General features: G+C 53.1%; 1 protein-coding gene across 1 annotated transcript; it reads right to left on the bottom strand.

Annotated features, from left to right (window-relative positions):
• Window positions 1–26,308, bottom strand: PCCB (propionyl-CoA carboxylase subunit beta). The gene is made up of 15 exons (XM_004602956.2): window positions 26,091–26,308; window positions 22,903–23,022; window positions 20,939–21,007; window positions 19,760–19,816; window positions 17,500–17,613; window positions 15,323–15,433; window positions 8,838–8,946; window positions 6,096–6,216; window positions 5,670–5,751; window positions 4,349–4,472; window positions 3,059–3,166; window positions 2,773–2,873; window positions 2,228–2,326; window positions 1,640–1,739; window positions 1–271 (listed from the first exon to the last, which is right to left on the bottom strand). The coding sequence occupies exons 1-15, from the start codon at window positions 26,250–26,252 to the stop codon at window positions 150–152; spliced, it is 1,599 nt and encodes a 532-aa protein (XP_004603013.2). The 5' UTR covers window positions 26,253–26,308; the 3' UTR covers window positions 1–149.
• Window positions 26,309–27,947: the final 1,639 nt, after the last annotated feature.

The following is a 27,947-nucleotide window of genomic DNA, read 5'->3' on the forward strand; positions in this document are numbered from 1 at the left end:
TGAAATATTCTTAGAATTTAATATTTAGCCATTCGAGCTATTGCTGTATTTATCTCAGGTTTCATGATTGCAAAAGGTGCTTCAGTACAAATGGCCGGGAAGTGATTAGGCCCTGGTTGGTTGGTTTGATTTTTCTCTCTTTCATCTGTTCACAAAGGGATGTTTGCGTGTTTCCTCCAAGGGCGTTGGACTTTCTTGCTGGCCAAGACATCCAGGTCACGGCAGATCTGGGCTCGCGTGGAGGATGGCTGGATGATGTCGTCCACGAATCCTGGGGAGCAGAGAAGGCGGCTGAGCACGGTTCCACTGGCCGCTTGGGACGCGCTCAGCCTGGGCGGAAGTCGCGCTCATCTGTCCGTCTAACAACAAGGGCCCGGCCTGCGAGGCCTCCTCTGGCTCCGAGAAACTGCCCTGTTCCTCTGGCAGGGCCCCTGCTTCTGGCCTGGCCACACAGGGCAAGAAAAGCATGGGGCTGTCTCTGCCAAGGGGAATTCAATAAGAAGCACACAAAAATAAAAATAATTAAAAAAAAAAAAAAACATTTCTATAGGGGCTGGAGCCATATTGTGGCGGGCAGAGCATTTGCCTTGCACGAGGCAAATCTGGTTCAATCCCTGGCAACCACAATGGTCCCCAGGTCTGCCAGGAATAAGTGCCGTAAGCTTTTAACACCACTGTGTGCCCCCGGCCCCAAAATAAACCTATTTCCCAAACTGGCTACAAGTGTCTCCTCTCTCTGTTCTGTAGCCCGTTTCTGGACGTGGCTTGGCCCCTCTCCCAAGCAGACGTGGGTCCACCCCTTCCCCTGCGTCGGGACCGTATTCAGCAAGTACAAGGTGCCCAAAGGGGTTGGGCACAACGTCCAAAGAGGCTCCAGGCGCCTGGAGGCTGCCTTCTTACTGCCCTCAGGCCGCGTGCAAAGCAGCCTGGTGCCCAATCCAGCTGACGGCAGTCACCGACCGCCTGAGGCCATCCTGCCCGCCCCCCACCGTACCGCCCCCAGGAAGCCCGCCAGGGCCACAGCTGCCTGACCGGTCCCCAGCAAGAAGGCGGAAGCAGCTCCCAGCTGAGCACAGACCAAATCCTGGCCCTGGAAACAACACTAACGTGGGGAATGCAGCGATTTCAGGGCAGTGACACCCCAAGAACTGGAGCTCTGGGTTTCATACCTGGCACCGCAGGAGCGAGCGACCCTTGAGCACTGAGCTGGGAGCAGCTCTGGAGCACAACAGTGCGAAAGTCAAATTAGAACAGGGGAGACAGTGCATATGGCGCCCGAGCACGTGTCTGACTGCCGGGTGTCGCCCGTGTCCCCTCCTGAAGCGCGCACGTCCAGACAGCTGCACCTTCGGGCCGGGTGTGGACTGGGCTCTGTCCACTCTGGAGAAGCCCGAGTTCCCTCTTGCTCTCATGCTCCCTCTCCCCCCTTTCCTCAAAATCGCCAGATAAAATCTGTTATACTTCCAAAAATAAGAGGAAAAGAACAAATGCCATCAGGTAGCAGCAAGTGTGTGCTCCCGCCAGCACGGTGAGCCTGGACAGCGGCCGCCCTCGTGGCCCCGCCCTCAAGCCCACGCCGCAGCCATCTGAGGCTCCGGGAGTCAACAGCGCCCGGCCCCACCCAAGGACCGGCACCTACCTCTCACGGCCGCGGGGAAAGGGTTGGCAAACTTCTCCACGTACTCCGCCTGGGCCGCCTCCACGTTCTGGTGCCCTTTGAAGATGATCTCCACCGCTCCCTGCGGCGGAGGCGAAAGGCATCTGCCCGGAGCCCCTCCGCACCCCCCCACTCACTATCCCCAGGTGTGGCTGCAGGCGGGGCGGGGACAGCAGCCCAGGCCAGGAGCTGGTGGCCCCGAAGTCGCCCAGGGGAAGAGGAATGCGGAGTCTCTTCCCCCAGCCCGAGCCTTGGGCACATGACTCAGCGGCCAGGGAAGACGGAGCGATGACGGGCCTGGGCCAGACTCCCTGAAGCCAGCCCGGGGCCTGCGGGGGAGAGGCGGAGCAGGAGGGACACCTGCCCACACCAACACCCTAACGGAGGCTCAAGCACAGACCAGCCAATGCCTCGCCTTCCCCTCCAGGAGAACTGGACCATGTGCAGGCCCCCCGGGGGCGGGGGCGGGGGCGGGCGCCGAGAGTAGGGGACCCGGCATCGCCCCCACGTTCCCCAGGTATGTCTCGGGGGCCCGTCTCTGGATCCAGGAGGGGAAACGAGGCTCCTCACCTTCGCGCCCATAACCGCGATCTCTGCTGTGGGCCAGGCATAGTTGGTGTCGCCGCAGAGGTGCTTGGAGCTCATGACGTCATAGGCACCGCCATAGGCCTACGACAGACCCAGAGGTGGGGTGTCAGGGCCCAAAACTGCATGCAGGACCGGAGCGATAGCGGGTAGGGCGTTTGCCTTGCACGCAGCCGACCGAGGTTCAATCCCCGGCATCCCATATGGTCCCCGAGCACCGCCAGGAGTAATTCCTCAGTGCAGAGCCAGGAATATCTCCTGAGCATTCCCTGATGTGACCCAAAAAGCAATGAACAAGTTCATTGGATGGTGACACTGAAAAATGGCCCGGGAAGCAAGTAAGATGCGGAAAGAAAGGACAAGCTCCTGGGCTGTGGGGTGCAGTGTCTGGGATAGAGGGGTGCAGGGGTGGGGTTGGGGGGACAGAGGGGCCCAGGGGGTGGGGGCAGGAGCAGAGCAGTTGCCAGATGCTGCCCAGAGGCTCCCAGTTAACACGCTGACCAGCACCAACACATGTGCCCCGGCCTCACCTTCCTGGTGATGACAGTGACCTTGGGGACAGTGGCCTCGGCGAACGCGTAGAGAAGCTTGGCACCATGGCGGATGATGCCCCCGTACTCCTGGGCTGTGCCTGGGTCAGGGCGGAGCTGTCAGGGGCCACGGAACCTCGGCCGCGGGGTGTTCCCTCGGCGACCCCTGCCTGCAGCCCAGCTTCTAGACCCCCCGAATAACGAGGAGCCACGGATCTGAGGGACCCTTCAAAACTTCCCAGAGGAAGGGAGTGTCCCCCACCCCCATGCCCCCACCAAGACTTACCAGGCAGAAATCCGGGGACATCGACAAAGGTGATGAGAGGGATGTTGAAGGCGTCACAGAAGCGGACAAAGCGAGCACCTTTCACAGACGAGTTGATGTCCAAGCACCCTGGGAAGAGGAACCCAGCTGACCCCCGTAGGACTGCCCTGGTGGCCACCAAGGCCACTTCCTACTGAGGTGCAGAGTCCCCCTGCCTCCAGAAACATACGGACTCTGGGGGGCCAGCAGGGGCTTCTGGCCATGGCCCAGCCCGGCTTGGAGGGGCGGCCTCAGGCCAAGCACGTTTCTCTGGGTCTCGCGCATCTTTTCACGGGGGCTGGAGAGACATCAGGTGTCCCTGCTGGGCTGGGACCAGGTAGGGCCTGGGCTAAGTCCCGTCCCCTCTCCTGCTGGCCAGCTCCTCGCCGCTGCTCGGTCCTTGGGTCCCTAACAAAGACACTGACTTATGGGGAAGAGAGAAGTGAAGACGTTTCTCGGGCTGAACTACATTTCCACACTACGAAACTACAAAGCCCACCGCTTTCTAAGCATCTGCCGGGGCGGGTGCCCACAGCTGGAGGCCTGTCCACCCCCTGGGAATCACCACCTGAAGGGACACGGAGGGAGCAGAGAGCACGGCAGGGCGCACACAGGGGGCTCCTGCACACAGCCAACCCGGGTTCAGTCCTCGGACCCACACGGACCTCCAGGAGTCAGCCCAGGGCACCGCCAGCTGTGACCCCAAGATGAAAAAATAAAGAGTAAAAAAAATGTGTCGATATTTCTACCATTTCTGAAAATTCATTCAGCAAGAATGAAGTGCTGCACGTTGGTCCTTTCTGAGCTGTTTTTCTTTTTATTGTTGACTTTCTAGGATTCGTTATATACTCTGACGTTAGTCCTTTGTCAGATATATGTATTGCAAAAACGTTTTTCCTGGCCTGTGTCTTGCCTATTCAAAGGAATAAATGGTATCTTTTAACTGGCATTAATTTAAAATTTATGAAGCATTTTTTAAAATTTAAAGAGGTTTTTATATCTTGTTCAAGAACTGCTTGCCAGGGCCAGAGCGATAGTGCATCAGGTAGGGCAAAGTCGACCTGGGTTCGATTTCTGGCATCTCAGAGGGTCCTGAGCACCGCCAGGAGTGCTTCCTGAGTGCAGTCAGTGGAACCCCTGAGCATCACAGGTCTGAACCTTCCTGGCTCTGTGCTCAGGGCTTACTCCTGGTGGTACCATCTGAGGAGGAGGCAAGTAGCAGAGACACCAGGCCCAGCCCTGCCCGCGGCTTCCGCCCGAGCCCTCCTCTACCTGACGCCACCTTGGGTTGGTTGCCGACGATTCCGACAGTCCGCCCGTTCATTCTTGCAAAACCAACAATGATGTTCTTGGCATAATTGGGCATGATCTCAAAAAACTCCCGCTCGTCAACCACCTGCAGGGACACATTTGCTCCTGAGACCAAAATGATCGAGGACAAGATACAAGCACACAGCAGAATTACAGGCATCGACCTTGCAGAATTCCAGGGCTGGACAGCGGCCACTGTTGAGAGAGGTTCTGGCAGGAGGCCAGAGAGAGGCCTCGCCCCCTCCCTGCCAGTGCTGGGGAGAGCCTCCTGCGGGCAGGAGGCACCAGCCAGCACTGTCTGGCCTGGAATGTGGCATTCAGTCCGCTTCCTGCCTTCCTTCTGCAACCGCCTCAAACTGGTGTAGAAACTTCAAGACTACACAGCAAATTCGAGACATTCTCCACCGGGCTCTGCATCAGGAACACTGTCACACCGGCGGTGCCTTTGGGTGTCCTCCATCACCCTTCCCGTCCAGGGTCCCCGTCCTCCCATTCAGCTTGCATTTCTTCCTGTTCCCAGCCTAGAACCAGTCACTTCTACAAAGGGTGCAGTTGTGGGGGAGGGAAACTGGGGCCATTGGTGGCAGGAAATGTGCACTGGTGACAGGACGGGTGTTGGAACATTATATGGCTGAAACACAATCGTGAGCAACTTCGTGAATGTGTATATCATGGTGATTCAATTAAAAAAATTTTTTTTAAAAAGGGCAGTTTCTTGTAAGAGTGTCTGTCACTGCTTCTAAGCTTTCCCAGGTGACAGAGCTACGACACACAGACACACTCGTGCCCCCTCACTTCTGAAAGTGGTTCGTTGATATAAAGGCAGATTTCTGGGTACTAGGAAAAAGGGATAAATGGTCTTTCACCCGCAGACCCAGCCCCCCACCGGCCTTCCAACCCTGTCCCAGGACACCGCGTGTAGTTCCTGTCTCTAGAAAGTCCAAGACTCTTCTGAGCACAGGCTCCCAGCAGGACCCCTGACGAAGAGTGACCTGCCCCGGCCCCTCTCTCCGGCCCTCAGGACGCTTCTGCAGACCCCCTGTGCTCTCTTCCAGCCACGCCTCAAGTCCCCAAGCCACTGGGGGCGGGAGACTCGGGCTCTTCCTGGGACACACTCAAGACTGACCGTCCTTGGGCTACACCCACCCGTGTTCCCCCATGTGGCTGTGTGAAGACTCCAGGGCCAGCACTTGTCACCAGAACAAAGCACAGCGACCAGGGACACACTGAGCAAGCAGACGAGGTGGGAAGCTGCGGGGGCAGGTGAGGGGACAGCACTTACGGAGTGTATGATGTCCACCATGTCATAGGCTTTGGTAGACTCCAAAGGGACAATGGTGTCAAGCTCGGGAACCAGACGGTCACTTTGGGAAGAAAAAGACACAATCAACACCAGAAAAGCCAGAAGCCTTGTGGAGGGGGGGCGGGCGGAGGGCCCCCATGTCCCTGCTGGACTGACACAGGGGTCCCCTATAACGCCCTTTGCTTGCTAATGAGATACAGGGTTGGCCCGCCCCGCCAAGAGGGACCCCTGCGCAGAGGCAGGACCAAGCCCAGAGCCCCGCCAGGTGTGGCCCCCAAACCCGAAATTAAGTGGAAGGCCGTAGTCCTGAAATCATCTTCCTGCTCCCTGTCCCAGCCACACTGGAAGCGTGAAGCCACGCCAAGGGGCCAGACCCCGCCGTCCTGGGGCGGCAGCGGCGCCCACCTGGGGTCGTGGCACTCGCGGATGGGAGCCGGGTCCTGACTGCTGAGCGGCAGGTAGTTGAAGAACTCCCGGAGGTTGCACAATGCATCGATGTCGTTCTCAAAAGCTCTGTGCGCCACGCCTGAGGACACGGGAGAACACGAGGGGTGAGAGCGCCAGTCAGCCTGAACACGCGGCCTCACCGCGCTCAGCTCAGACGTCCCGCTCACAGGGGCTCCGACCTCGCAGCCCGCTTCCTCTGCTCTCACGGACACTCCAAGGCGGCACTTCCGTGCTCTGGTTTGCTCAGAGGTGACGCCTCCCCCCTACCCCCCCGCATCGCTCTCAGCTTGTCCCACTGACACTGGGCGCTGCTGTGCGGCCTGACCCCGACCCAGAGTGTCGGCTCCAACAGGGCAGGAGCCCCAGGCAGCCCTGCACGGAGAACGGCCCCCCTCCCAGTGTGCCCATCACCTCTCCGGGGAGCCAGACACAATGCAAGTCCAAGTGTAGGTCATGGCCCTCAGCAACAGTACGGAGGCGAGAGGGCAGAAGGGAGGAGAGGACTCTACCCAGGGGCCCCGCCACACCCTGAGCACAGAGCTAGGAGTAATCCCTGAGCACTGCCAGGTGTGGGTCCCCCTCTAAAAAAAAAATGGTGACAATTAAACAAGCAGCATGCGATAACCTTCAAGACACTAGGCTGATGTACATCCGGCACTGCCTGGAAATCTTGTTTGGTTTTGTTTGGGGGCCACACCAGTGCTGCTCAAGGGTTACTCCTGGCTTGGCACTCAGGAGTTACTCCCAGGGATGCTTGGGGGCAGCCGCCACCATACCCCACCGCCCCCGCCATACACACAGCCCAGCTCCACGACTTCACACTGGTCTCTAGAGATGCCAGGCCAAGGAATCGCCCCGTTCCACAGCTCCTGGGACACGCAGCTGCAGACACGGCCACTCGACACCTCCAAATTCCACAATACTCTCAGCCCCGCAGGAGCACAGCAAATTAGATGGGAAAGGAGCACGCAAGCTCGCTATGCTCAGCAAGCAACAGCAGGAGCAGACAAGGCTCGACCAGCAACAATGACTCTAATCATCCCAGTGTGGGTCATAACGATTTTTAAATTTTCTTTGACTGAACTGCTTCTCAGTAACCTCATATGCCATTTTACTGCATCAAGCAAATATAAAATACACCATTTTGTGCCAGCCCAGGGGGCAGGACAATGGTGGACAGGAGGTCACAGTGGTGGTGGGATTGGTGCTGGAACACTGGACATCTGAAACAACTGTATGACAAACAAGCTTTAAACCACAGTGTGTAGGGTAACACTGGTTTCCCTTCCTCCCTGGCCGCTGAGAACTTATGTTTGTTGTTTTCCCCCCAACCTGTCAATTACCTTTGTCTCCTGATCAGACCTGACTTGCAAATATTGTCTTCCTCTTTCTTAATGTCCTTTGCATGGCTAGCTATTTCGGAGTAATAGCTTTTGTATGGATACAGGAAGACAGTTAAAAAGAAAGACAAGGGGCTGGAGCAATAGCACAGCGGGTAGGGCGTTTGCCTTGCATGTGGCTGACCCGGGTTCAATTCCCAGCATCCCATATGGTCCCCTGAGCACCGCCAGGAGTGACTCCTGAGTGCAAAGCCAGGAAGTAACCCCTGTGCATTACTGGGTGTGACCCAAAAAGCAAAAAAAAAAAAAAAAAAAAGAAAGAAAGACAAGCCTGTGGCTTGGGAGTTGATTGACTCCAGATAATATACCTCCTGGACATCTGCTCTCTCGACTTAAGCCTCAGTGGCCCTTACTTCCCAGATCCCCAAAAGCAGGGTCCCAACGAGGGACTGGATAGACCCAGGGCAAGTGGTGAGTTATGAGCTACCCTGGCATCGAAATGGGCCTGGCCAAAGTGCCATAATGCTCAACTCTAAGTTAAGAGCATGGTCATGGGCAAATTCTGTCATGATCCAAAAGTAATAACTAGATTTGGACCCTGCTGGGGTTAGGAATGATTGATCCGACCTGAGCACTGTATTCTGAGTCTATGGTAAGATGTCCCCAGGAGAGTCACCCTACAAGCCTAAAAGTGTCTATTACTGTGTCCATATAGGATGGTAAATATTAGAATTAGAGACGCTAATTAAGTTGCAGGCCTAAGGAGAGGGGAAACACACCTAAAGGGTGTTTTGCCCTCATGGGCTGCAGGTGGTCGGGAAGTCTGGAAAAGCATCTTTGATCACGCTCCCGTGGGAAGGCGTGGCTGGGGAGGGGGGGGAGGGGATAAAAAAATCTTGCTGCCGGGAGAGGAGGAGATTGGTTGAAGGTTGCTGCGGGTGGATTGTGGATGGGATGACTGATGGACTGAAGGAGAGAAGAGAGGGAAAGACGGCAGACAGAGACAGAGGAGACGGCTACAGCAGGAAGAAAGAATCGAGCGGTTAGAGGGAGACAGAGAGCGAGAAAGAGGAGGTTGGAGAGAGCTGGGAGAGACGAGAGATTGAGTAAACGGCAACTAATCAGCAACCAGCGCGGCCCTCGCTCTTCCTTCGCCCGTCAAAGGCAACAGCCGTCCCGGGAGGAGAAGCGGCGAGAGAGCCGCCCGGAGAGCCCGCGAACATCCTTTCACGCGCATCCCGCCTCGCTCGCCGGGCGAGAGGAGAGTGCGCAGCTCCAGCGCTGAGCAGGTGAGACATTCCTTACAGTAGTGTTTAAAAATAAAGGAGGGAAACAGTGAGGGGGCCCCGAAGCCTCCAACCTGACATGGTGGTATGGGTCCTGGCACCACCGAGTTCCTCCTGGGTGACATTCTCGTTGGTGACAGACTTCACAACGTCAGGGCCGGTGATGAAGAGGTAGGAGGTGTCCTGAGAGGAGAGAGTGTCAGAAGGGTCAGCCTCGGGGCACTGGAGCGGGAAAGAGCCTCCACGCTCCCACAGCCACGGGGGCCGAGGAGAAGAGAGCGACGTGGCTCAGGGGCTGAGTGACAGGACAGCAGGGAAGCCTTGCGAGTGGCTGGCCCTGCCCAACCCCCAGCACCATACAGAGTCCTCCCGGCATCGCAAGGAATGATCCCCGAGCACTGTTGAGTGATCCCCCACCCCCAGAAAGAAAGAGGAGCACAGTGTTAACTCAAACGGCTGACAAGCACGCTTCGCACGCAGGAGGCCTAGATTCACTCCCGGGCATGGCACTGTCCCCGAGCGCCACTAGAGGAGACCCCCAGGCAGCCAGCCAGGAGCAGAGCCGGGTGTGACCCAACAGCCAGGAGGCTTCCGAGTCACGTCCCCTCCACAGCTGCTCTCACACTGGATGATCAACTCCCGCACATGCCCCTTCGTTATTATTAAACATCCGAGTCTGCTTTGTTTTTGTTCGGGGGTCACATCCAGCGGTGCTTGAGGCTGACTCCTAGGTCTGTGCTCGGGGATCACTCCCGGGGGTGTTCGGGAGACCCTGTGCGGAGCCAGGGATTGAGCTGGGCTGGGCTACAGGCAGGCCGAGTGCCGCAATCCCTGCACTGTCTCCTCCAGGCCCCAACCCTAGTTGCCACATATCAGAGGCTGGGGAGCCGTGTAACAGGCACACGGGTCCCAGGGCCTCCTGAGCACTGCCATCACCTCTGGGCCGGAACATCCCATCACTAGGCCCAAGTGCCCGACCATGCAGCCAAAGGGACCGAGAATCCCCTGCAGGGGGCCCGGGCCCTGACTGGCACTTGAGAGCTCCACCCGCACGAAAGAATAATGATAAATGCGGTATCAGGTTAAGGGAAGTATAATAAAATCATGCCTATAAATTCAAGCTTCATTCCAAACAACTTAGAAATATCACTTCCGGGGAGGGTACACCTGCCCTGCCGGTATGCGGCTGTGAGCCCGGTCCCCAGCACTGCCCCACAAGCCGAGTGGACCCCCTGGCCCCACAGTATGTGATCCCCACCAAGCACCTTCCCCACGCGTGTGACACACAGGGAACTCCACACCTGAGCAAGCCCCACGGTCAGTGAGCCCCGGACAGCGCCAGCCACGCGTGAGGGCACCGCGGCCATAGGTTGCCCCCTCAGTGAACCACGCCAGGGGTCGAGGGAGGACAACAGTTCACAACTCCCAGTGTGGAGCGATAGTACAGCGCGTAGGACGTTTGCTTTGCACACGGCCGACCCAGGTTCTATCCCGGCACCCATACGGTTCCCCTAAGCAGAGGCAGAAGTAAGCCCAAGCGACACAGGGTGTGGAGAAAATAATAAATGGGCCAAAGAGATAGTTCAGTGGGTAAGGCACTTCCTTGCCTGTGGCTGACCCTCATTCTATCCCGGGCATCCGATACCGTCCCCGAGCAACACCACGTGTGATCCCTGAGCACAGAGCTAGGAGCTGTAACCCCTGAGCATTGGCCGGGGTAGCCCCAAAACAAAACCCAAAGACCCCCAAAATTGAACTCCATGAAACTCCTTCCAGAAAGATAGGCGCCTCTCAAAATAAAGCTGAAGCTCAGGTTTAGCCACTATTACGTACAGAGAGAGGGTGAAATGGCAAACGGCCAAAGAATCAAGGCGGGGAAACGACAGAAACTGCGCAGCCGCTCGTCCCAGCACTGCGCTCTCGCCAGCGGCTCCGACAGCCCGGCCTGGAGAGTCCCACCCTGAGGGTCTTCGGTGGGTGGGCGGAAGAGGCCAGGACCAGAGGGACAGGGGCCACCAAGCTTCCTCGGCGGGCGGGGAGCTAGTGGGACTCAAACCCTCGCCCCTCTCGGCTCGGGCACATGGGGCTACACCGAGCCTGTGCCCAGCTGCAGCACCGCGTGGGCAGCTGCGGCCAGGAGAGACGGAGTGACTGTAACCCCTGGTCCGGCCTCCCGGGGCTCCTTCCCGCTCCCCCTCCCCGCAGGCTGCGCTGGCACAGACACGGGGGAGGGAAAGCTGAGGCCACAGTGCCACCTACTGGGAGACAGGCGCATAACTACACAAACGGCCAAACGAGCGGCCTGAGGCGAGTAGCAAATACAAAACTGTCAGGCACAGCGCCACAGCGCACATCAAATATCCAGAAAGGAAACGTAAAAATAGAACTGCAGGGGCCAGAGATACAGGACAGTGGGTAGCACGCTTGCCTTGCACAAGACCAAACCGGGTTCTTGCTCCGATATCCTGCACGGTCCCCTGAGCTGGCCAGGAATGATCGCGAGTGCAGAGCCAGGGGTAAGCCCTGAGCATCACTGGCTGTGGCCCCCAAACAACAAAAACCACAGAATTCTGAGATTTTAACAGAATTCAAAACATCTGTCATAAACTCAAACTGTAAGAAAACACAAGCAACTCAGCAGGCAAAAGGAGGACCCAGCAGAAAGCACTTCACCAAGAAACAATCAACAAGCCGAAGGAAACAAACAATAAAGAAGAAATAGATTCTGAGTGGGAAGAATTCAACAAATGGAAACTGCCACCTAAAGCATAAGAAATAAAGAAGATCCATGGAAAAAAAATTAATGAGATTGAAGATAGAAATCTAGAAGTGATCCAAGTGGAAGAGGAGAGAGGTATCAGATTTCTAAAACAATGGGAGAAAAAGTGAAGAAGCTATGAGAACTGTCAGATACAGTTCTCTGTATCTGGAAACAAGAATTATGGTGGACGGGATACTAGGAGCCAAAGAGCTGGAGAAACGAGCAGAGGGGGCACCTGAAGAAATAACTGCTGCATGTTTCCCAAACACGGGAAAAGAACTACACACCGCATGAAGCCACAGCACACCCTTCCCCATGCAGAGACTGGCACCAAACGATATTGTAGTAAAACTGTTCCCCAAAATAGTCACACTTCACAGACAATGAAAAGTAAAAACAGGGGCTGGAGCAAGAGTACACCAGGTTGGGCACTGGCCTTGCACACAGCTGACCCAGATCCCCAGCACTCCATATGGTGCCCTAAGAGCACTGCCACAAGTGATCCTGAGCACAGAGGTAGGAGTAATTCCTGAGCATCACTGGGTGTGGCCCAAAACAAGAAAGAAGAGGGAAGAAAAGAAAGGAAAAGGGAGGGAGGGAGAGCTGAAGTTCTGGCTACAGAATTGAGTCTGCTTAATGGAGGGCAGAGACCAAAGGGTCCGTGGGGGAGCAGAGAAGGGGTACTGGCACAGCAATGGTGGACATGGTCCATGCCTGAAGCACAGACAACAGTCCTTCGGTAAAAGATGGTACCTAGAGGCCGGAGCAATAGTACAATGGGTAGGGCATTTGCCTTGCATGCGGCCGACCCAGGTTCAATCCCTGGCATACTATATGGTCCCCTGAGCACCGCCAGGAGTAATCCCTGAGTGCAGAGCCAGGAGTAACCCCTGAGCATCGCTGGGTGTGACCCAAAAAGAAAAAAAAATAATAATAAAGTTGATCTACTAAAAAAAAAATGGTACCTCAACAATGAAAACTTTTTTAAATTTTTATTGGAGGAGGTGGGGGGGTGATTTAATGTGGCTACACCTGCCGGTGCCCAGAGATCTCTGCCAACAGGGAGCCATGGGGTTCAAGGAGCAAACAAGGGTTGGCTGCACCCAAGACAATCCCTAACCCCTGTATTATTTCTACACCAATGTAAAAATATTGTCAAAAGCCAAAGCTGGGGCTGGAGCAATAGCACAGCAGGTAGGACATTTGCCTTGCACACGGCCAACCCGGGTTCAATTCCCAGCATCCCATATGGTCCCCTGAGCACTGCCAGGAGTGATTCCTGAATGCAGAGCCAGGTGTGACCCAAAATAAAAGCCAAAGCCAAGGATAACATGGTAAAGTCTGCTGGGCAAGAAAAAGTGCGTAACATTCAAAGAAACCCAGAAAGTTCTCAGTGATTTTTTTCAGCAGAAACTCTAAAGAACAGGAGAGCAGAATAACGTTCAAAATGCTAAAAAGATGGAAACTATCAGTCAAGAATAAACTACCCGCAAAACTCTCATTCTGGATGAAGGAGAAATCCTAGCGTCCCAAGCTTAACAATCATAAGCTAATGCTCACCCCCACCACATCTGCTTGACAAGTGCTGAGAAGAGTTCGACTATGTGACGGGGGAAAAAATCCTTAATAATGTGAGTCAGGGCCAGAGCAAGAGCACAGTGGGTAGGGCATTTGCCTTGCACGCAGCCGGCCCAGGTTCAGTCCCCGGTATTCTATTTGATCACCCAAGGAACGCTACCAGGAGTGATTCCTGAGTGTAGAGCTAGGAGCTACCCTGAGCATCACCAGGTGTGGCCCCAAAAAACCCGAATGAATTTAAAAAAAAAAAAAAACAAAAAACCTTGAGTCAGGTGATAATGACAGAATCAGAAGGCTGCGACTGCCTCAGAATAAAGTGTAAAACAGCCAATTACAGCATAGAGTTAAAGGGAAAAGACAATTAAAAATAACTACAGCATCCTCACATGATAAGAGCGGATCATTTGAGAAATTTTTTTTAAAAAGTTAAAGGACAGGACAAATAGGAGCTACATAGACAAATCAAGACCAGGTGGGGCCAGAGAGACAGCACAGCAGTAACCACTTGCCTTGCTCACAGCTGACATGGGTTTCATCCCCGGCACCGTGTATGTTCCCCCAAGCCCTGACAGAGCCAGGAGTAAGCCCTGAGCACCTCCAGGTAGACCAAAACCAAAAAAAAAAAGAAAAAGACAAAATGCCACCAGCTCCAAAATACACTCTCTTGGGACTGGGAAGATGGTCCGAGCATATTGGGGCGAGAGAGATAACAGAGTGGAATGCTTGCCCTGCCATTGGATAGCCCAGATTTGATCCCCGGCATCCCATCTGGTCCCCTAGGTACCAACAAGAGTAATTCCTGAGTGCACAGCCAGAAGTAACCCTAAGAATCACTGGTTGCCCCCCACCTCCGAAAAAAAGGAAAAAGATATAAAGAAAAGAAAAATAGAAAAGGCATATTTCAGTGCCACACTGTTTTGATTACTACAGTTTACTAGTATCATTTAAAATTGGGGAAAGAGACGCATCCTCTCATCTTTTCCCCTACAATTCCTTTGGCTATTGTGGGAGTTTTATTACTCCATATAAATTTCAAATGCATTTGCAACAATATGGAAGGGCTGAGCGGGTATTAGGTGAAGCAAAGTCCGATGGACAAAGTCAAACACATGATTTCATTCCTGCATGGTAGGTAAAATAAATGGACACAACAAAGAAACTTTTAAGAGTAAGACTATAAAACAAAATAGTGGTTACCGATGGGAAAGGGGTAAAGCAGATGAAAAGGTCAAAAATGTGGGGGAGGATGGAAGTGAACTTTGGTGACAAGCCCAATATATAGCATATACAGATGGTGACTCACAAGGCTCCACACCGGAAGGCCATGTGACTTTAATTAAAAGAAACAACTTCCCAATAAAGCAAATCACAGAAAACCTTTTTTCTTTTTTTCCTTTTGGGTCACACCTGGCGATGCACAGGGTTACTCCTGGCTCTGCACTCAGGAATCACCCCTGACGGTGCTCAGGGGACCATATGGGATGCTGGGAATCGATCGAAGCCAGGTCAGCCGCATGCAAGGCAAATGCCCTACCCGCTGTACTATCGCTCCAGCCCCAACAGAAAACCGTATCAAGAGAAATTTTTCTTGTTGGCGCAGGGGTCGGGGCCTCCCAAGCAATGCTCAGGGGACCCAGAGGTCCCTCCCCAAAATACGCAGCCCAATTGCCTGGTTCAGTGGCTGAACCCACACCAACAGAGCGGGGCTGGGGACACACACACACACACACACACAAGTCCAGGCACACACTCCAGGCCTCTAAGGTATTTCTCTAGCCCCAAGAAACCATTTTTTTGGTTGTTTTTTTTTTTTTGGGGGGGGGGCACACCCAGCAGTGCTCAGGACTTCCTCCAGGCTCTGAGCTCAGGCACACACCAACTGCACTATCATTCCAGCCCCGCCCCCCCGCCAGAAACTTTTGAACTAGGACTCAAGAACATCTGTCTAGACAGGAGAGGATCCTTTAATTACCGGAGAAGCTGCAATTCATGTGAACAAGTGAAACCCCCCAGGATAAACGCACAGGCAAGGGCTGTTACTGAATCCCTCCAGGCTGCTTGTCTTGCGGACAAACCATCTCTCCCTCCGGCCTTTCACAGCCTGGAAGCCAGTGAAAAGGCAGATAACAACCCCAGATCTAGGTCAGGAATCGTTTTCACTGCAGGACAGACTCAGCCCAACTCTCACAGAGCAGGAGACACGGGGCCGTCTGTCCTTACCTTTACCATGAACGTGAAATCTGTGAGGGCCGGAGAGTAGACGGCGCCCCCGGCACACGGGCCCATGATCAGGGAGATCTGAGGGACGACTCCGGACGCCATGACATTCCTCTGCCCAAAGAGAAAGCCAAAGGTTTCTGGTTAAACAGTCGCTCCAGGCAATGTTTGCAGAAAGGTCAACAGTAAAATTGCATTTGGCTTCATCATCATCATCATCCTCATCCTGTTGATCGTTGAATTTCTCGAGTGGTCTCAGTAATGTCTCCATTCGTCCTAGCCCTGAGATTTTAGCAGCCTCTCTTTACTCATCCTTCCCAATGGTGCCTCATTGGAGGCTCTTTCAGGGACAGGGGAATGAGACCCATCATTGTTACTGATTTTGGCATATAAATACACCATAGGGAATTTGTGAGGCTCTCCCATGTGGGCAGAAAACTCCCAGTAGCTTGCCAGGTTCTCCCAGAGGGAGAACTAGGCTAAAGGATGTTGGTGTTATAGTCTCTGGATGTTGGCCGTTGGTGGGATTACATGGCGCCGGGGGCAGTTCCTGGGTGTGACTGCCTAGCTACTGGAAAATGGGGAATCTGGGCGAAAGAGGTCCAGTCCCGATCCAAGCAGGCTTGGAGGTCTCAGCCCCGGGTCCCACACACCTGGGTTTGTAAAGCATTTGGCTTTACAGTGACAAAAATTCTATCCTGGAGGCAAAGGACCTAGTCAGTAATTTCTTTTAGAATTATGTATGCTTGAGGCTTGAGCGACAGGCCAGCAGGTAGGGCATTTGCCTTGCACGCAGCCGACCTGGGTTCAATTCTCGGCCTCCCATATGGTCCTCCGAGAACCACCAAGAGTAATTCCTGAGTACAGAGCCAGGAGTAACCCCTGGGCATTGCTGGGAGTGACCCAAAAAGCCCCCGCCCTGAAAAAATAGAATTCTGTATGCCATTCCTCCCTAGAACTGGCTGCTAGCCCCTCTCCCACCTAGGCAGTGCTTCTCCAAACCCGCCACGACTGGTCAATCGTTGGAAGATTGAGGGGGGAAGGGCGGTTAAGGATGGAGAAGGGACCAGTAGAACAGAAATGATCACTATGAACAAGAACTGAGTGTCAAAAGTAGGTAAAGGGATATACATGAAAACCTTTCAGTATCTATGTTGCAAATCATAAAGTCCAAGGCGGGGGGGGGGGGGAGGAGAGAGAGAGAGAGAGAGAGGAGAGAGAGAGAGAGAGAGAAAGAAAAAGAAAGAAAGAAAGAAAGAAAGAAAGAAAGAAAGAAAGAAAGAAAGAAAGAAAGAAAGAAAGAAAGAAAGAGAGAAAGAGAGAAAGAAAGAGAGAAAGAGAGAAAGAGAAAGAAAGAAAGAAAGAAAGAAAGAAAGAAAGAAAGAAAGAAAGAAAGAAAGAAAGAAAGAAAGAAAGAAAGAGAGAAAGAGAGAAAGAGAGAAAGAGAGAAAGAAAGAGAGAAAGAGAGAAAGAGAGAAAGAGAGAAAGAGAGAGAAGAGAGAAAGAGAGAAAGAAAGAGAGAAAGAGAGAAAGAAAGAAAAGAGAAAGGGAAGGAAGGAAGGAAGGAAGGAAGGAAGGAAGGAAGGAAGGAAGGAAGGAAGGAAGGAAGGAAGGAAGGAAGGAAGGAAGGAAGGAAGGAAGGAAGGAAGGAAGGAAGGAAGGAAGGAAGGAAGGAAGGAAGGAAGGAAGGAAGGAAGGAAGGAAGGAAGGAAAGTGCCTGTCACAGAGGTGGGGGGGGGGAGGGATACTGGGAACACCGGTGGTGGGAATGTACACTGGTCACAGGATAGGTAATGGAATATTATATGACTGAAACCCAACCATGAACAACTTTTTAACTGTGAATCTCACTGCAATTCAATAAAAACAACTAAATAAACCTCCACCAAGACATGTGCTAACTGAAAATCCCACCGAACTCCCCCCAGCTCCAAGGAGGCCCAGCACCTGTCTGAACAAAGCTGGGCGGAAGGATGAACAGAAAGTTTACCTGGAGCTCTGACTTCACCCCTGCACAGAGGCGGGCACCCCCGCACCCGCACCTGCACAAAGGGGTCCCAGCAGTTACAAGGCAACACTCAGAGGCTGGTGCCAACTCACTCCGAGTCTTCAGCGTCTGGGCACACGGGGCGAGGGGGAGGCGCGTGGTTTTACCCTCCATTGTCTGCCAAGTTTCTCACCAGAAAGATGTCGGCGTAGCCTGCCAAGGACTCCACCCCCTCCTGGATCCGGGCGCCCCCGGAGTCATTCAGCCCGATCACCGGAGCCCCCACAGTCATGGCCTGGTCCATGATCTGAAAGAGCAGAGAAAGGCTTTGTGAAAGGCCCAAGCCTGCTGTGAAAACATCACACAGCGCCATGGTGCTTTCTCCGGAAACGCTCGGCGCGAGCCTTTCACACAGGCGTCAGTATCAGTGTCAGTATCAATGGCTCCAGTGCCCCTGGTGTTTTGTCTTCCTTGAGGGTCAGACCGAAGAAAGCCCCCACACACCCGAGAGTCTAAACAATGCCCAGCAGTGGGGCGAAGCCTGGTCACGGGAACATGACAAAGCGGCAAGGTCTGTGAGCAGCTGGGTTTGTTTCCACTCTCAAAGGCCCTGACGGGAGACACGCTGACGAAGTATTCTCGAGAAATGTGACTTTAGTAATGAACATGAAGCCTCGTCCGGGCTTGCTTTTACTTCTAATGAGAGATTTTTTTCCTTTTCTTTCTCTTTTTTTTTTTTTTTTATTTTGGTGTGTGTGTATGTGTGTCTTTTTGGGTCACACCTGGCGATGCTCAGCGGTTACTCCAGGCTCTGCACTAAGGCATTACTCCTGCCGGGGATTGAACCTGGGTCTGCATGGAGCAGGGCAAACGCCCTACCTGCGTTACTACCCTTCCAGTGCCCTAATGAGAGATTATCTTCTTCAAGAGTTAGCTGACAAGTCTGGTGGACAACGTTCCTAATGCTTGAGAGTTTACAAACTTTCATCCCCATGATATTATTTATCACCACTAGCGACAGTGAAATGAGAAAACTGAGAAATGTACAGGGAGTGTGAGCCAGGAAAGAAACTCAGCTGTAGCTGGCCGGCCCCACACGAGGCCCTGGGTCAGTCCCGGAACCACACGGTGACCCTGTGACTGGGCTGTGTTTGAGGAGTACCATGTAACAGCACCACGTCTAGAATCCCGGTGTATTCCACATGTGGAACCCGTCACACAGGGAAGCCCGGCCAAGCTGACTAAAGAGTCAACCCCCCTTTAAAATCATGATACCCAAACAGATTCTACATTTTTAAAAAATTATTATACAACTGTGATTTACAAAGTTACTGATAGGTTTTAGGCATGTACGATTTCTTTTGTTTTGTTTCTTGGCCTTTTGGGTCTCACCCAGCAATGAGCTCAGGGGCTACTCCTGACTGCACTCGGGAATTACTGCTGGCGGTGTTCGGGGAGCCAATGGGATGTCAGGGATCAAACCCAGGTCAGTCACGTGCAAGGCAAATGCCCTGCCCACTGCACTATCTCTCCAGCCCCATGCTTAATATTTTTTTTATCCACTTTACCTATTTTATCTATGTAGAAAGGGAAAGTGCAGGGCCAGGGAGGGAGCACTGGGGTTCGTGCTTGGGACCCCAGTGCCACATGGCCCCAAGCACTGCCAGTTACATCCCTGGGGGAGGCCCTCATGACCCTGGCACTGCAGGCCTGAGCGGCATCAGATCCCCCAGCTCGTCACTGGGCCTCGCACCACGTTGCCCAAGTACCACAGAGTGTGGCCCAAATCCCCGGACACGGCCTGGTAGCCCCCCAGCCCCCAAGGAAGAAAGTGAAAGTCCAGGGCCAGAGCCACAGTCCAGTGAGCAGGCCGCCAGCCTAGCGTGCAGCCGACCCAGGTTCAATCTCTGGCACCACGTATGGGCCCCTGAGCCTAAAGGAGTAATCCCTGAGCAGAGCCGGGAGTCAGCCCAGGGCACCAACATATGTGGCCCAAAAGACAAAACAAACCAAAAAACCAAAACAAACAAACAAACAAATGAATGTCCACGCTTGCCCAGCTTGCTGGGGATCCACAGGACACTATCTGGCCACTGTTCTGAGCTGAAGCACCTTCCGGTCACCACCACAGCTGTCTCTGCCTCACCCGCATTCCCAACCCTGTCTCCTGCCTCAGTACCCAGGACACAAGGGGTGACACTGAAAGCACTGATATTTTTTTTCAATTTTATTGAATCACTGTGAGATAGTTACAAGCTTTCATGTTTGGGTTACAACCTCACAATGATCAAGCAACCATCCCTCCGCCAGTGCAAATTCCCCATCACCAATATCCCGGGTATACCCCCCCTTGCCCACCCTCCCCCTGCCTCTATGGCAGACAATATTCCCCATACTCTCTACTTTGGGGCATTATGAAAGCACTGATTTTTAACTTAAAATTAAACACTTACTTTACAGATCTTTTGAGCATGTGCTCCTGATAGGCTGCCTCCAAACACTGTAAAATCCTAAAAGGAAAATAAATTAATCAACAAATAAAACTAGTGACTAGACAGAGATGAAGATCCAGTAGGCAGAGGAAGTTAAAAAAAAAAAAAGTCACCCAACAGTTTCAAAGGATATTCAGGAACTTGAAGGAGAAAAAAATTAGCCAAGTATGTTATCATTTATTATACAAATACAAGCTGTAAATTATTCCATAGGATAGTGAATAACTTACCTTAAAAGAGAGTTCATAGACTGTCAAGATCAAAGGACCAAGTCTCTGATCTACAAAAATGATGTGTAGCTGAGGAACGGAAGGCTCTTACTGCAGTCAGCCCCAAACCAGAGGGGCGGGGCGATAGCAGAGCAGGCAGGGCGCTTGCCTTGCATGTGGCAGACCCAGGCAGCATCCAGTAAGGTCCCCTGAGCTCTGCCGGGCATAATCCCTGAGTGCAAGGCCAGGAGTAACCCCGGAGCATGGCCAGGTGTGGTCCCAAAACAAAACAAAAAAATCGAAAATCGGATTCTACGTATGTCAAGCCTTTCTACGAGGCATTTGCTGCTTTGACAAGGGAGGTGACCAGTGCACCAGCCCTCACTGCTTCCTCCAGCTGGGGCTTCATTCCCTCACTCCTTCCTCCATTCTGACGCACGCTCACTTTCCTAACACCCCCTCAAGGAAGACAGTGGGGAACGACAGCCAGATTCAACTCATGTGGACAACAAAGAGGAAACAAAAGAGGAATGGAGAAAATTCTGAAGGGATTTTGGGCTGGAGCGACGGTACAACGAGGGGGGCATTTGCCTTGCACGCAGCTGACATGGCTTTGACCCTCAGCATCCCATATGGTCCCCTTGAGCACCGCCCAGAATAGTTCCTACGTGCAGAGCCAGGAGTGACCCCTGAGCATCGCCAGGTGTGACACCTACCCCCCCCCCCCCAAAAAAAGACCAAAAAGAAAAAATCTGCAGGGACCTGAAGAATATCTGGCTTGGAAAAAAAGCAAAGCCTGTGAGGGGGAGGGGGTGGTGGGGGGGGAGTTCACGTCACAGGCTGGTTGCAGGCAACAATGTGGCTTTTCTTACAGATTTTGTTCCAGGCTCTGCCGTTGAGGAAAACTCAGCCAAATGGAGTTAGGAAATACCTGGCTGAAGACATACACCAATCTTCCGTTGATCCGGCCGCGGCCAGTGACCACACTGTCTCCAGGAAACTAGCAGGAAATTTAAAAAATAAATAAAGGTTAAAAAAACACAAACTCTTCTTTTAGTAAATTTGGTGACGACAGCACAGTGAAAGACCACCTCACCACCAGTCCCCCCAGAAATACCCAACCACGTTCCTTAGAATTCAGTTTAGGGGCTGGAGCAATAGCACAGCGGGTAGGGCGTTTGTCTTGCATGCGGCCAACCCAGTTCGAGTCCCAGCATCCCATATGGTCCCCTGAGCACCGCCAGGGATAATTCCTGAGTGCAGAGCCAGGAGTAACCCCTGTGCACTGCCGGGTGTGACCCAAAAAGCAAAAAAAAAAAAAAAAAATTCAGTTTAAATTAAAAAGGTGAAGGAATCTCCCCTTCTCCACTCAGCCCCACAATAGCACCAGGATAGGACCACATGATCCTTCGTGAAAGAACTGTCACCAGGAGATCCCTTGCAGCCACGATTACCAAATGGTCACCAGAAAAAGACAGGATCTGTGTCAGCTTCAAAGCCACACCCCCGTCCCAAACTTTAAGTAACTCCAGCCTTCTGTTTGGAATGCTGCAATCACTGTGTCAGCGCCCAGAGCCAAACAGCGCCAGCTGATTCTGTGCCAAGTGTGCAAATCCCTGGCCTCCCACAGCACACAGACAGACCTAAGAAAACAGAGTCCGGTAACTTCTGAGTACCCACGGAGAACACTCAAATGAAGTGAGTTTAAGTGACCAGCTTCAAGCACCGCAAGCCACACCGCTCAGAGGCCCCTGCATAAACGTTGCTCAATCTCTGGCACCACAAAAAAAAAAAGATCTCTAACACAAGACCACGGTGATCGCTTAATGGGCAGGAATGCGTTGCAGGCATGCACAGGGCCCAGGTTTGATCCCCAGAACCTCACTGCATGGCCAGGTAGCCGCCACCTCTGAGAGGGAGACCCCCCAAAACAAAAACCTCCAGCAAAAGAAGGAACTGGGCACAGAAGTACAACTCAAAGGGGTAGGGCACATGAAGGGTGGCTCGCAGGAGGCCCAGGCTTGCTCCCCAGCTCCCCAAGTACCACTAAGTAAGGCCCCCCAAAAGAGCCACATTCGCTGTTGCCATATCACAACCTGCTCTCTCTCTCTCTCTCTCTCTCTCTCTCTCTCTCTCTCTCTCTCTCTCTCTCTCTCTCTCTCTCTCTCTCTCTCATTCTTCAAAATAAAACTATTTTACAGGGGGCCTTTGCCTAAGCAGGTAGGGCATTTGCTTACACGCAGCTGATGTGGGTTCCATCTCCAGCACCCCAAATGGTCCCAAGCCCCCCAAGTGATTCCTGAGTGCAATCAGGAGTACACCTGATGGATGCGGCCAAAAAAATAAAAACAATAAAAATAAAGCACGCAGCCGACCCGGGTCCTATTCCTCCCTCCCTCTCAGAGAACCCGGCAAGATCCCCGTTCCCCATGGTGCATTCGATATGCCAAAAACAATAACATCAAGTCTCACAATGGAGAGGTAACCAGTGCCCACTCGAGCAAATCAATGAGCAATGGGATGACAGTGATACAGTGATTTACAAAAGAGATGGGGGGTAGGAATATCCCCGGGGCCTATACAACTAAAAGAGGTTCTCTTCCCTCCAGTTATCCCGTACCAGTAAGAACTCTGATCCAAGCCAGAGCCTCAGGAACCAGAGCAGAGTCAGTGCACCAGGCCCACTCATGTCCCTTCGGCAGAAAAAAGGAAAATGGGGGTGGAGGGGGTGGGATCTGGAGACCCCAGGAGAGCCTTCCCAGAGGCACTCCTCTAACTCTAGCGTCCCGAGCTGAGACTGTCTTAAACTGGAACCAAGGGCCTCTCCTAGCCCGCAGGGCAGGCCAGCAGGGCCACGCTGGGGGCAGCCCGGAGCACTGTGCCGAGAACACGTACCTTATTCTTATCAGCGGCCATCCCAAAGTCCGCACACCTGTGTTCCACAAACATGTCGCTCTCAACAAAACTTTCAGGGTCTAGCAAGAGACTGATCCGCTCCCTGGCCGTTAGCTTTCCCTAAAATGAAAGTAAGGAAGAAGAAAAAAAACGATGTCATCACAAAGTTGGTAAGCCTGCCACGGCTACAGAGGGGCCTGGCCACCTTTCGCCCCTCATTCCCTGAGAAAGCCTTCACTACCAGATAGGTTCACCAGTAAACTGCAGCCAACAGCACAGCCAGGCAGAAGGGGAGGGAAGGCTGGTGATTGAGGTACAGAAAGAAAAGTCAGAGACTTAATTACTGAGATATCAGAAGTCCATATACTCTTCACTCTCAGCAATGGAAAACAGATTATCAAATGATGCCTTTTCAGCAGGTTTGATTGTTGGTGGAAAATTCTAAATAATAATAGTGAGTTCGCTGTTGAAATATTGAAAGTATTCAAAGTATAGAGAGTAAAGTGAAGATCATCAGCCACTCAGGTGGGAGGATATGAGGGGGGGGTACATCGGGTTCTTGGTGGTGGAACGTGTGCACTGGTGAAGGAATGGGGGTTTGATCATTATATGACTGAGACTTAAACCTGAAAGCTTTGTAACTTTTGTCACAGTGATTCAATAAAATAAAAATTAAAACTAAAAAAAAAGAAAGAAAAGAGAAGTGGGTAAAGTGAGCTCCGCCCTGAACAAGATAAGCAGTTCCACAAGCATTTCCTGGAGACTACATAGCAGCAGGAAGAACGAAGAAGGGCCAGCGATGTGGCTGGGGTGCACGGGCTCAATCCCCACACTGCATCCCCCCTGCCAGGCCCCCGACACCTGTAAGCGTAGCCCCCAAGCAGCACTGGGCGCGACAGGCCACTGAGCAGAGGGAGCCCCTTCTCCTCCTCCTCACAAACAAGAGAAAAACGGAGACTCCTGAGGTGGGGAGGCAGGTGCTGAGGCTACACCCCAGAATCAGAGGCGTCTTCTCGGTGAGCCGCGCAGCTCTCCTGACAGGGTCCAGCCTGAGCCACTGTGAGGACGACTCCCTGCTCTCCTGCCTCTTCCCCAGGCTTCCCCAAAGACTCCGCACGGAAATCCACCCCTGCCAGTGAGCCGGAGACGAGCCCGGAGCAAGGAGGGACGGAGCGAGAGTCAGTCTGGTAAGGACACGGAGAGCCAAAGAGCTCACGCGAGAGAAGGACATACGCAAGCCTGCTCCTTGCTGGGTCACACTCGGCCCAGAGAGGCTCCGCTCGAGGTTCCCAAAATACCTTAGCCCACTGTGCCATTCAGGAATCGCCCCACCCCCCAAAAAAAAGCTGCAAAATAGGTCATTTGAAAACACCTGCTTTCCTTTATGAAAGTGGTAATCTGACAACACAGAACAGTTACAAATCCAGATATAAACATATCAACTGTTTTGGGGGGTGGCACACCCAGCAGTGCTCAGGGGTTACTCCCAGACCTGCATTCAGAAACCACTCCTTGGGGCTGGAGCAATAGAACAGTAGGTAGGGCTTTTGCCCTCCGCACTGCAAACGTGGGTTCGAGTCCCGGCATCCCAAATGATCCCCCGAGCAACACTAGGAGTAATTCCCAAGTGCAGAACCAGGAGCAACCCCTGAGCATTGCCAGGTGTGACCCAAAAGGCAAAGAAAAAAAATTCACTTGTGGATGGCTCAGGGTACCATATGGGATGCTTCAGATTGAGCCCAGGTTGGGCACTTGCAAGGCACGTGTACCCTTTGTACTGTCTCTCCAGTCCTTTCGCATATCTTTTGACCTAATAATTTCATTTCTGGAAATCTATCCCACGGAATTAGTTTCCCCCCCAAAAAAATTTTTGTAAGGGGATAGGGTGGGGGGTTTAAGATGTCAACCTCCTCAAATCAGCTTTTGGGGGTGGGGAACCAAACTGGAGTTTGCCTCTCAACCCAGTAGGATCTGTCCCAGGACTGGACGGACTGATGATTAAAGAAGTACTTGAGCAACGGCCCCAACAGAACGAGCAGGGGAGCGACAACAGGTTTTTCTGGGGTTGATGGAAAGTTTCCTTCATGTCAAAGTCGGGGGGTGAGAAAGCGCAAAAGGAGGGGCACTCTGGGAACCCCATATCAATCGAATTTACACTTCATTCTCAAACTGGAACTGTCACCTTCAGGCTCCCCAAATGGGGATTTACAACACTGCATCAACTAAGACAAGTGCTGGCTGAAGTCCTCACAGAAGTCCCCATTTGGGTCTTGACCCCTCCAGCGACAACTGTCACCGCCCCACTCCCGAGTGTTTTGACCTCAGGATCCTTGCCTGTAAAAATGAAATATTTCACTTCTGTGCCTTCTGTACTGGTGTAACTCCTGCAGCACGCTGGCCCTGATTCGCAGCCGTCAGAGACAGACACAGCCGGCTGGGTTCAAGTCCCTGAGCACGGCCTGGGCCTCAGTTTCTCCAGCTGCAATTGTCACCACATAACCCGGGCGGTGGGTGGCTGATCCCAGTCTCCCAGAGGACTGCCCAAGGTCACTGCCCTGCTCCTGAGTTTCTTCCTGCACAGGATTCCGCTGGCATTCCGAAGGCTGAGCGTCCCTAAACTCCCCAACCCAAGCAAACGGGGGGGCCACAGCCTGCCCCCTCCCGCCCATCTGCGTAGACTTTCCCACCACCCTCCGGTTCCAGTGGACACAGGCAGCGGCAGCTGCTGCGTTTGGCAACTGTCTCGAGTCGAACTATCGAAAGGAACCGTGTGACTTGGGACGGAAGAAAGCAGCCGAGTCCTGGAGAGGAAGTCCGAAAGTTGACTGCTCTGGTCTGAGCGGTGCGCCGGCTGCAGCCCAGCCCGTCTAACTCCCCTGGGGAAGCTGAGCGACCACCAGGCGCCCCGGCCCCTCCGCCTTCGCACTTGAGCCCGGAGGCGAGAGCGTCTCAAGGTGAACGCGGGCCCCGCCCCCCCGGGCCTCGCGCCGATTGGCTGCGCGGCCTCGGGCGCGGCGGGCAGGCGCGCCGTGATAGGCCGAGGCGGCGGAGAGGGGCGGCCCGCAGGACCCCCGTCCACACTCGGTGAAGCTGCCGGGTCGGGGTCCTCCGGGGCCGGTGGGGAGTCCGGGACCTTCGGCCGCCGCCTCTCGGCGCCTCCGCTGGCCCCCGCGCCCGGCGGGACTCACCCGCTTGTGCTGTGCATCGATGCGGTGCTGGCCGCCTCCCAGGAGCGCGGCGCGGCGCTTGCTCTCGATGCGCTCGTTCACCGACACCGGCTGGCTGCACAGGCCCCGCGCGCCGACCCCCAGCCTCGCCGCCGCCGCCAGCGCGCGCAGGACGACCGCCATGTCTGCTGCGCCCGCGCGCCCCCTCCCACGTCTCCCGGGACTTCCGTGCGGCCGCGTGGGCTCGCGCCGACTGCGCCTGCGCGCCGCCCAAGCCGCCGAGCCGCAGCCGAGAGGGAGGGGGCGGGGCTGCGGCGCGAGGGCAGCGCGGCGGGTGCCTGCCTGGCCACACGGAGCTTTAGTCTTTGCTCTCCTGTCCACTAGGACCTCCAATTTTAGGTTTAGTTTGTTTGTTTTTGTTTTTTTGGGTCACACCCGGTGATGCTCAGGGCTTGCTCCTGGCTGGGCACTCGGGAATTACTCTCGCCCTGCTTTGGGGGACTCTATGGAGTGTCCGGGATCGAATCCGTTCTCGGCCGCGTGCGAGGCAACCGCCCTCCCCGCGGTACTATCGCTGCACGCCCCAAGATCGCCAGCTTTATCATCCCACTTCCTCCCAAAAAAATAAGTAGAGGGCCAGAGCGATAGCAAGCGGGTAGGGCGTTTGCCTTGCACGCGACCGACCCGGGTTCAATCCCCGGCATCCCATATGGTCACCCCAGCATCGCCAGGAGGAATTCCTGAGCATCGCTGGATGTGACCCAAAAAAAAAAAAAAAGAAAATAATTAAGTGGATGACAAGAGCTAGTCAACAATTATTGAACCACTGAATCAGATGTTCCTTTAAGCTTGTAGTTGGGTGGCTTATTCTGATTTGATCAAGATGTGATGGAGCAAGTATTGAGAAACACGTCATATTGAGGGCTCTTCTAGTCCTCAAGGTGTGTGCCAGGTAATTTAAGCATCATCTGAAAGTGAGTTCGAATTTTAGAATTCCTGGAGCTCAGGACCTCTCATACTCTGCACCACTGATGTACCGAGAATGTACAACATTTGATTGGGCTTAACAAACATGTTTGTAATCTCATACAAGGGCTTAGTGATTCCAAGATTAAATAATTTTCACACACATTCCTCTTAGAAAACGTTATTAAACACTTTTTAGCTAATTATTTATAACAAGCAACACAAAATTAATTGTTTCAGTTGACTTTGGGGCGGCACAGTTTGGGATTTGGGGTGGAAACATTTGAAATGTGGGAAGGTGCAATGGTAATGGAATTGGTGTTTGAACATTAAATGTAATGAATTATTATGAACAACTTTGTCACTTGTCATGTGAACGACTTTATAAAATAAAATTAAATTTTACACTTTCCACCCAGATGAGATCCGGAGCAGCCACGCACGAACGAAACAGCCCCTCTGCTCCTTAAAGACTATGATCCCGGAAGTCTACTAACCCATTTTGGCACTCAGTGGCTTCTTATAGAAATGCATCTAGACTTTGAACTGAGCTAAGATATTGGAAATCCAAAACTCTTATAATCTTCATTCTCACCAATGAAAAACAGATTATCAAATGATGATTTTTCAGCAGGTTTGATTGTTGGGGGAAAATTCTAAATAATAATAGTGAGTTCTCTGTTGAAATATTGAACGTATTAAAAGTATAGAGAGAATAAAGTGAAGATCATTAGCCACTCAGGTGGGAGGGGTGGACGTGGGAGGGGCGTATATTGGGGTTCTTGGTGGTGGAACATGTGCACTGGTGAAGGGATGGGGGTTTGATCATTATATGACTGAGACTTAAACCTGAAAGCTTTGTGGCTTTTTTCACGGTGATTCAATAAAAAATTAATTAATTAATTAATTAAT

This window comes from Sorex araneus, chromosome 2, assembly GCF_027595985.1.
Source record: "Sorex araneus isolate mSorAra2 chromosome 2, mSorAra2.pri, whole genome shotgun sequence".
NCBI classification, from domain to species: Eukaryota; Metazoa; Chordata; class Mammalia; order Eulipotyphla; family Soricidae; genus Sorex; species Sorex araneus.

Excerpts from the sequence above, each read along its gene's own strand:
- PCCB (XM_004602956.2), bottom strand. The coding sequence starts at position 26,252 with ATGGCGGTCGTCCTGCGCGCGCTGGCGGCGGCGGCGAGGCTGGGGGTC. Across the intron at positions 2,874-3,058 it reads TGTCCCCGGATTTCTGCCTG|GCACAGCCCAGGAGTACGGG; the intron begins GTAAGTCTTGGT and ends GCCCTGACCCAG. Across the intron at positions 272-1,639 it reads TTTCCCCGCGGCCGTGAGAG|GATTCGTGGACGACATCATC; the intron begins GTAGGTGCCGGT and ends TCTGCTCCCCAG.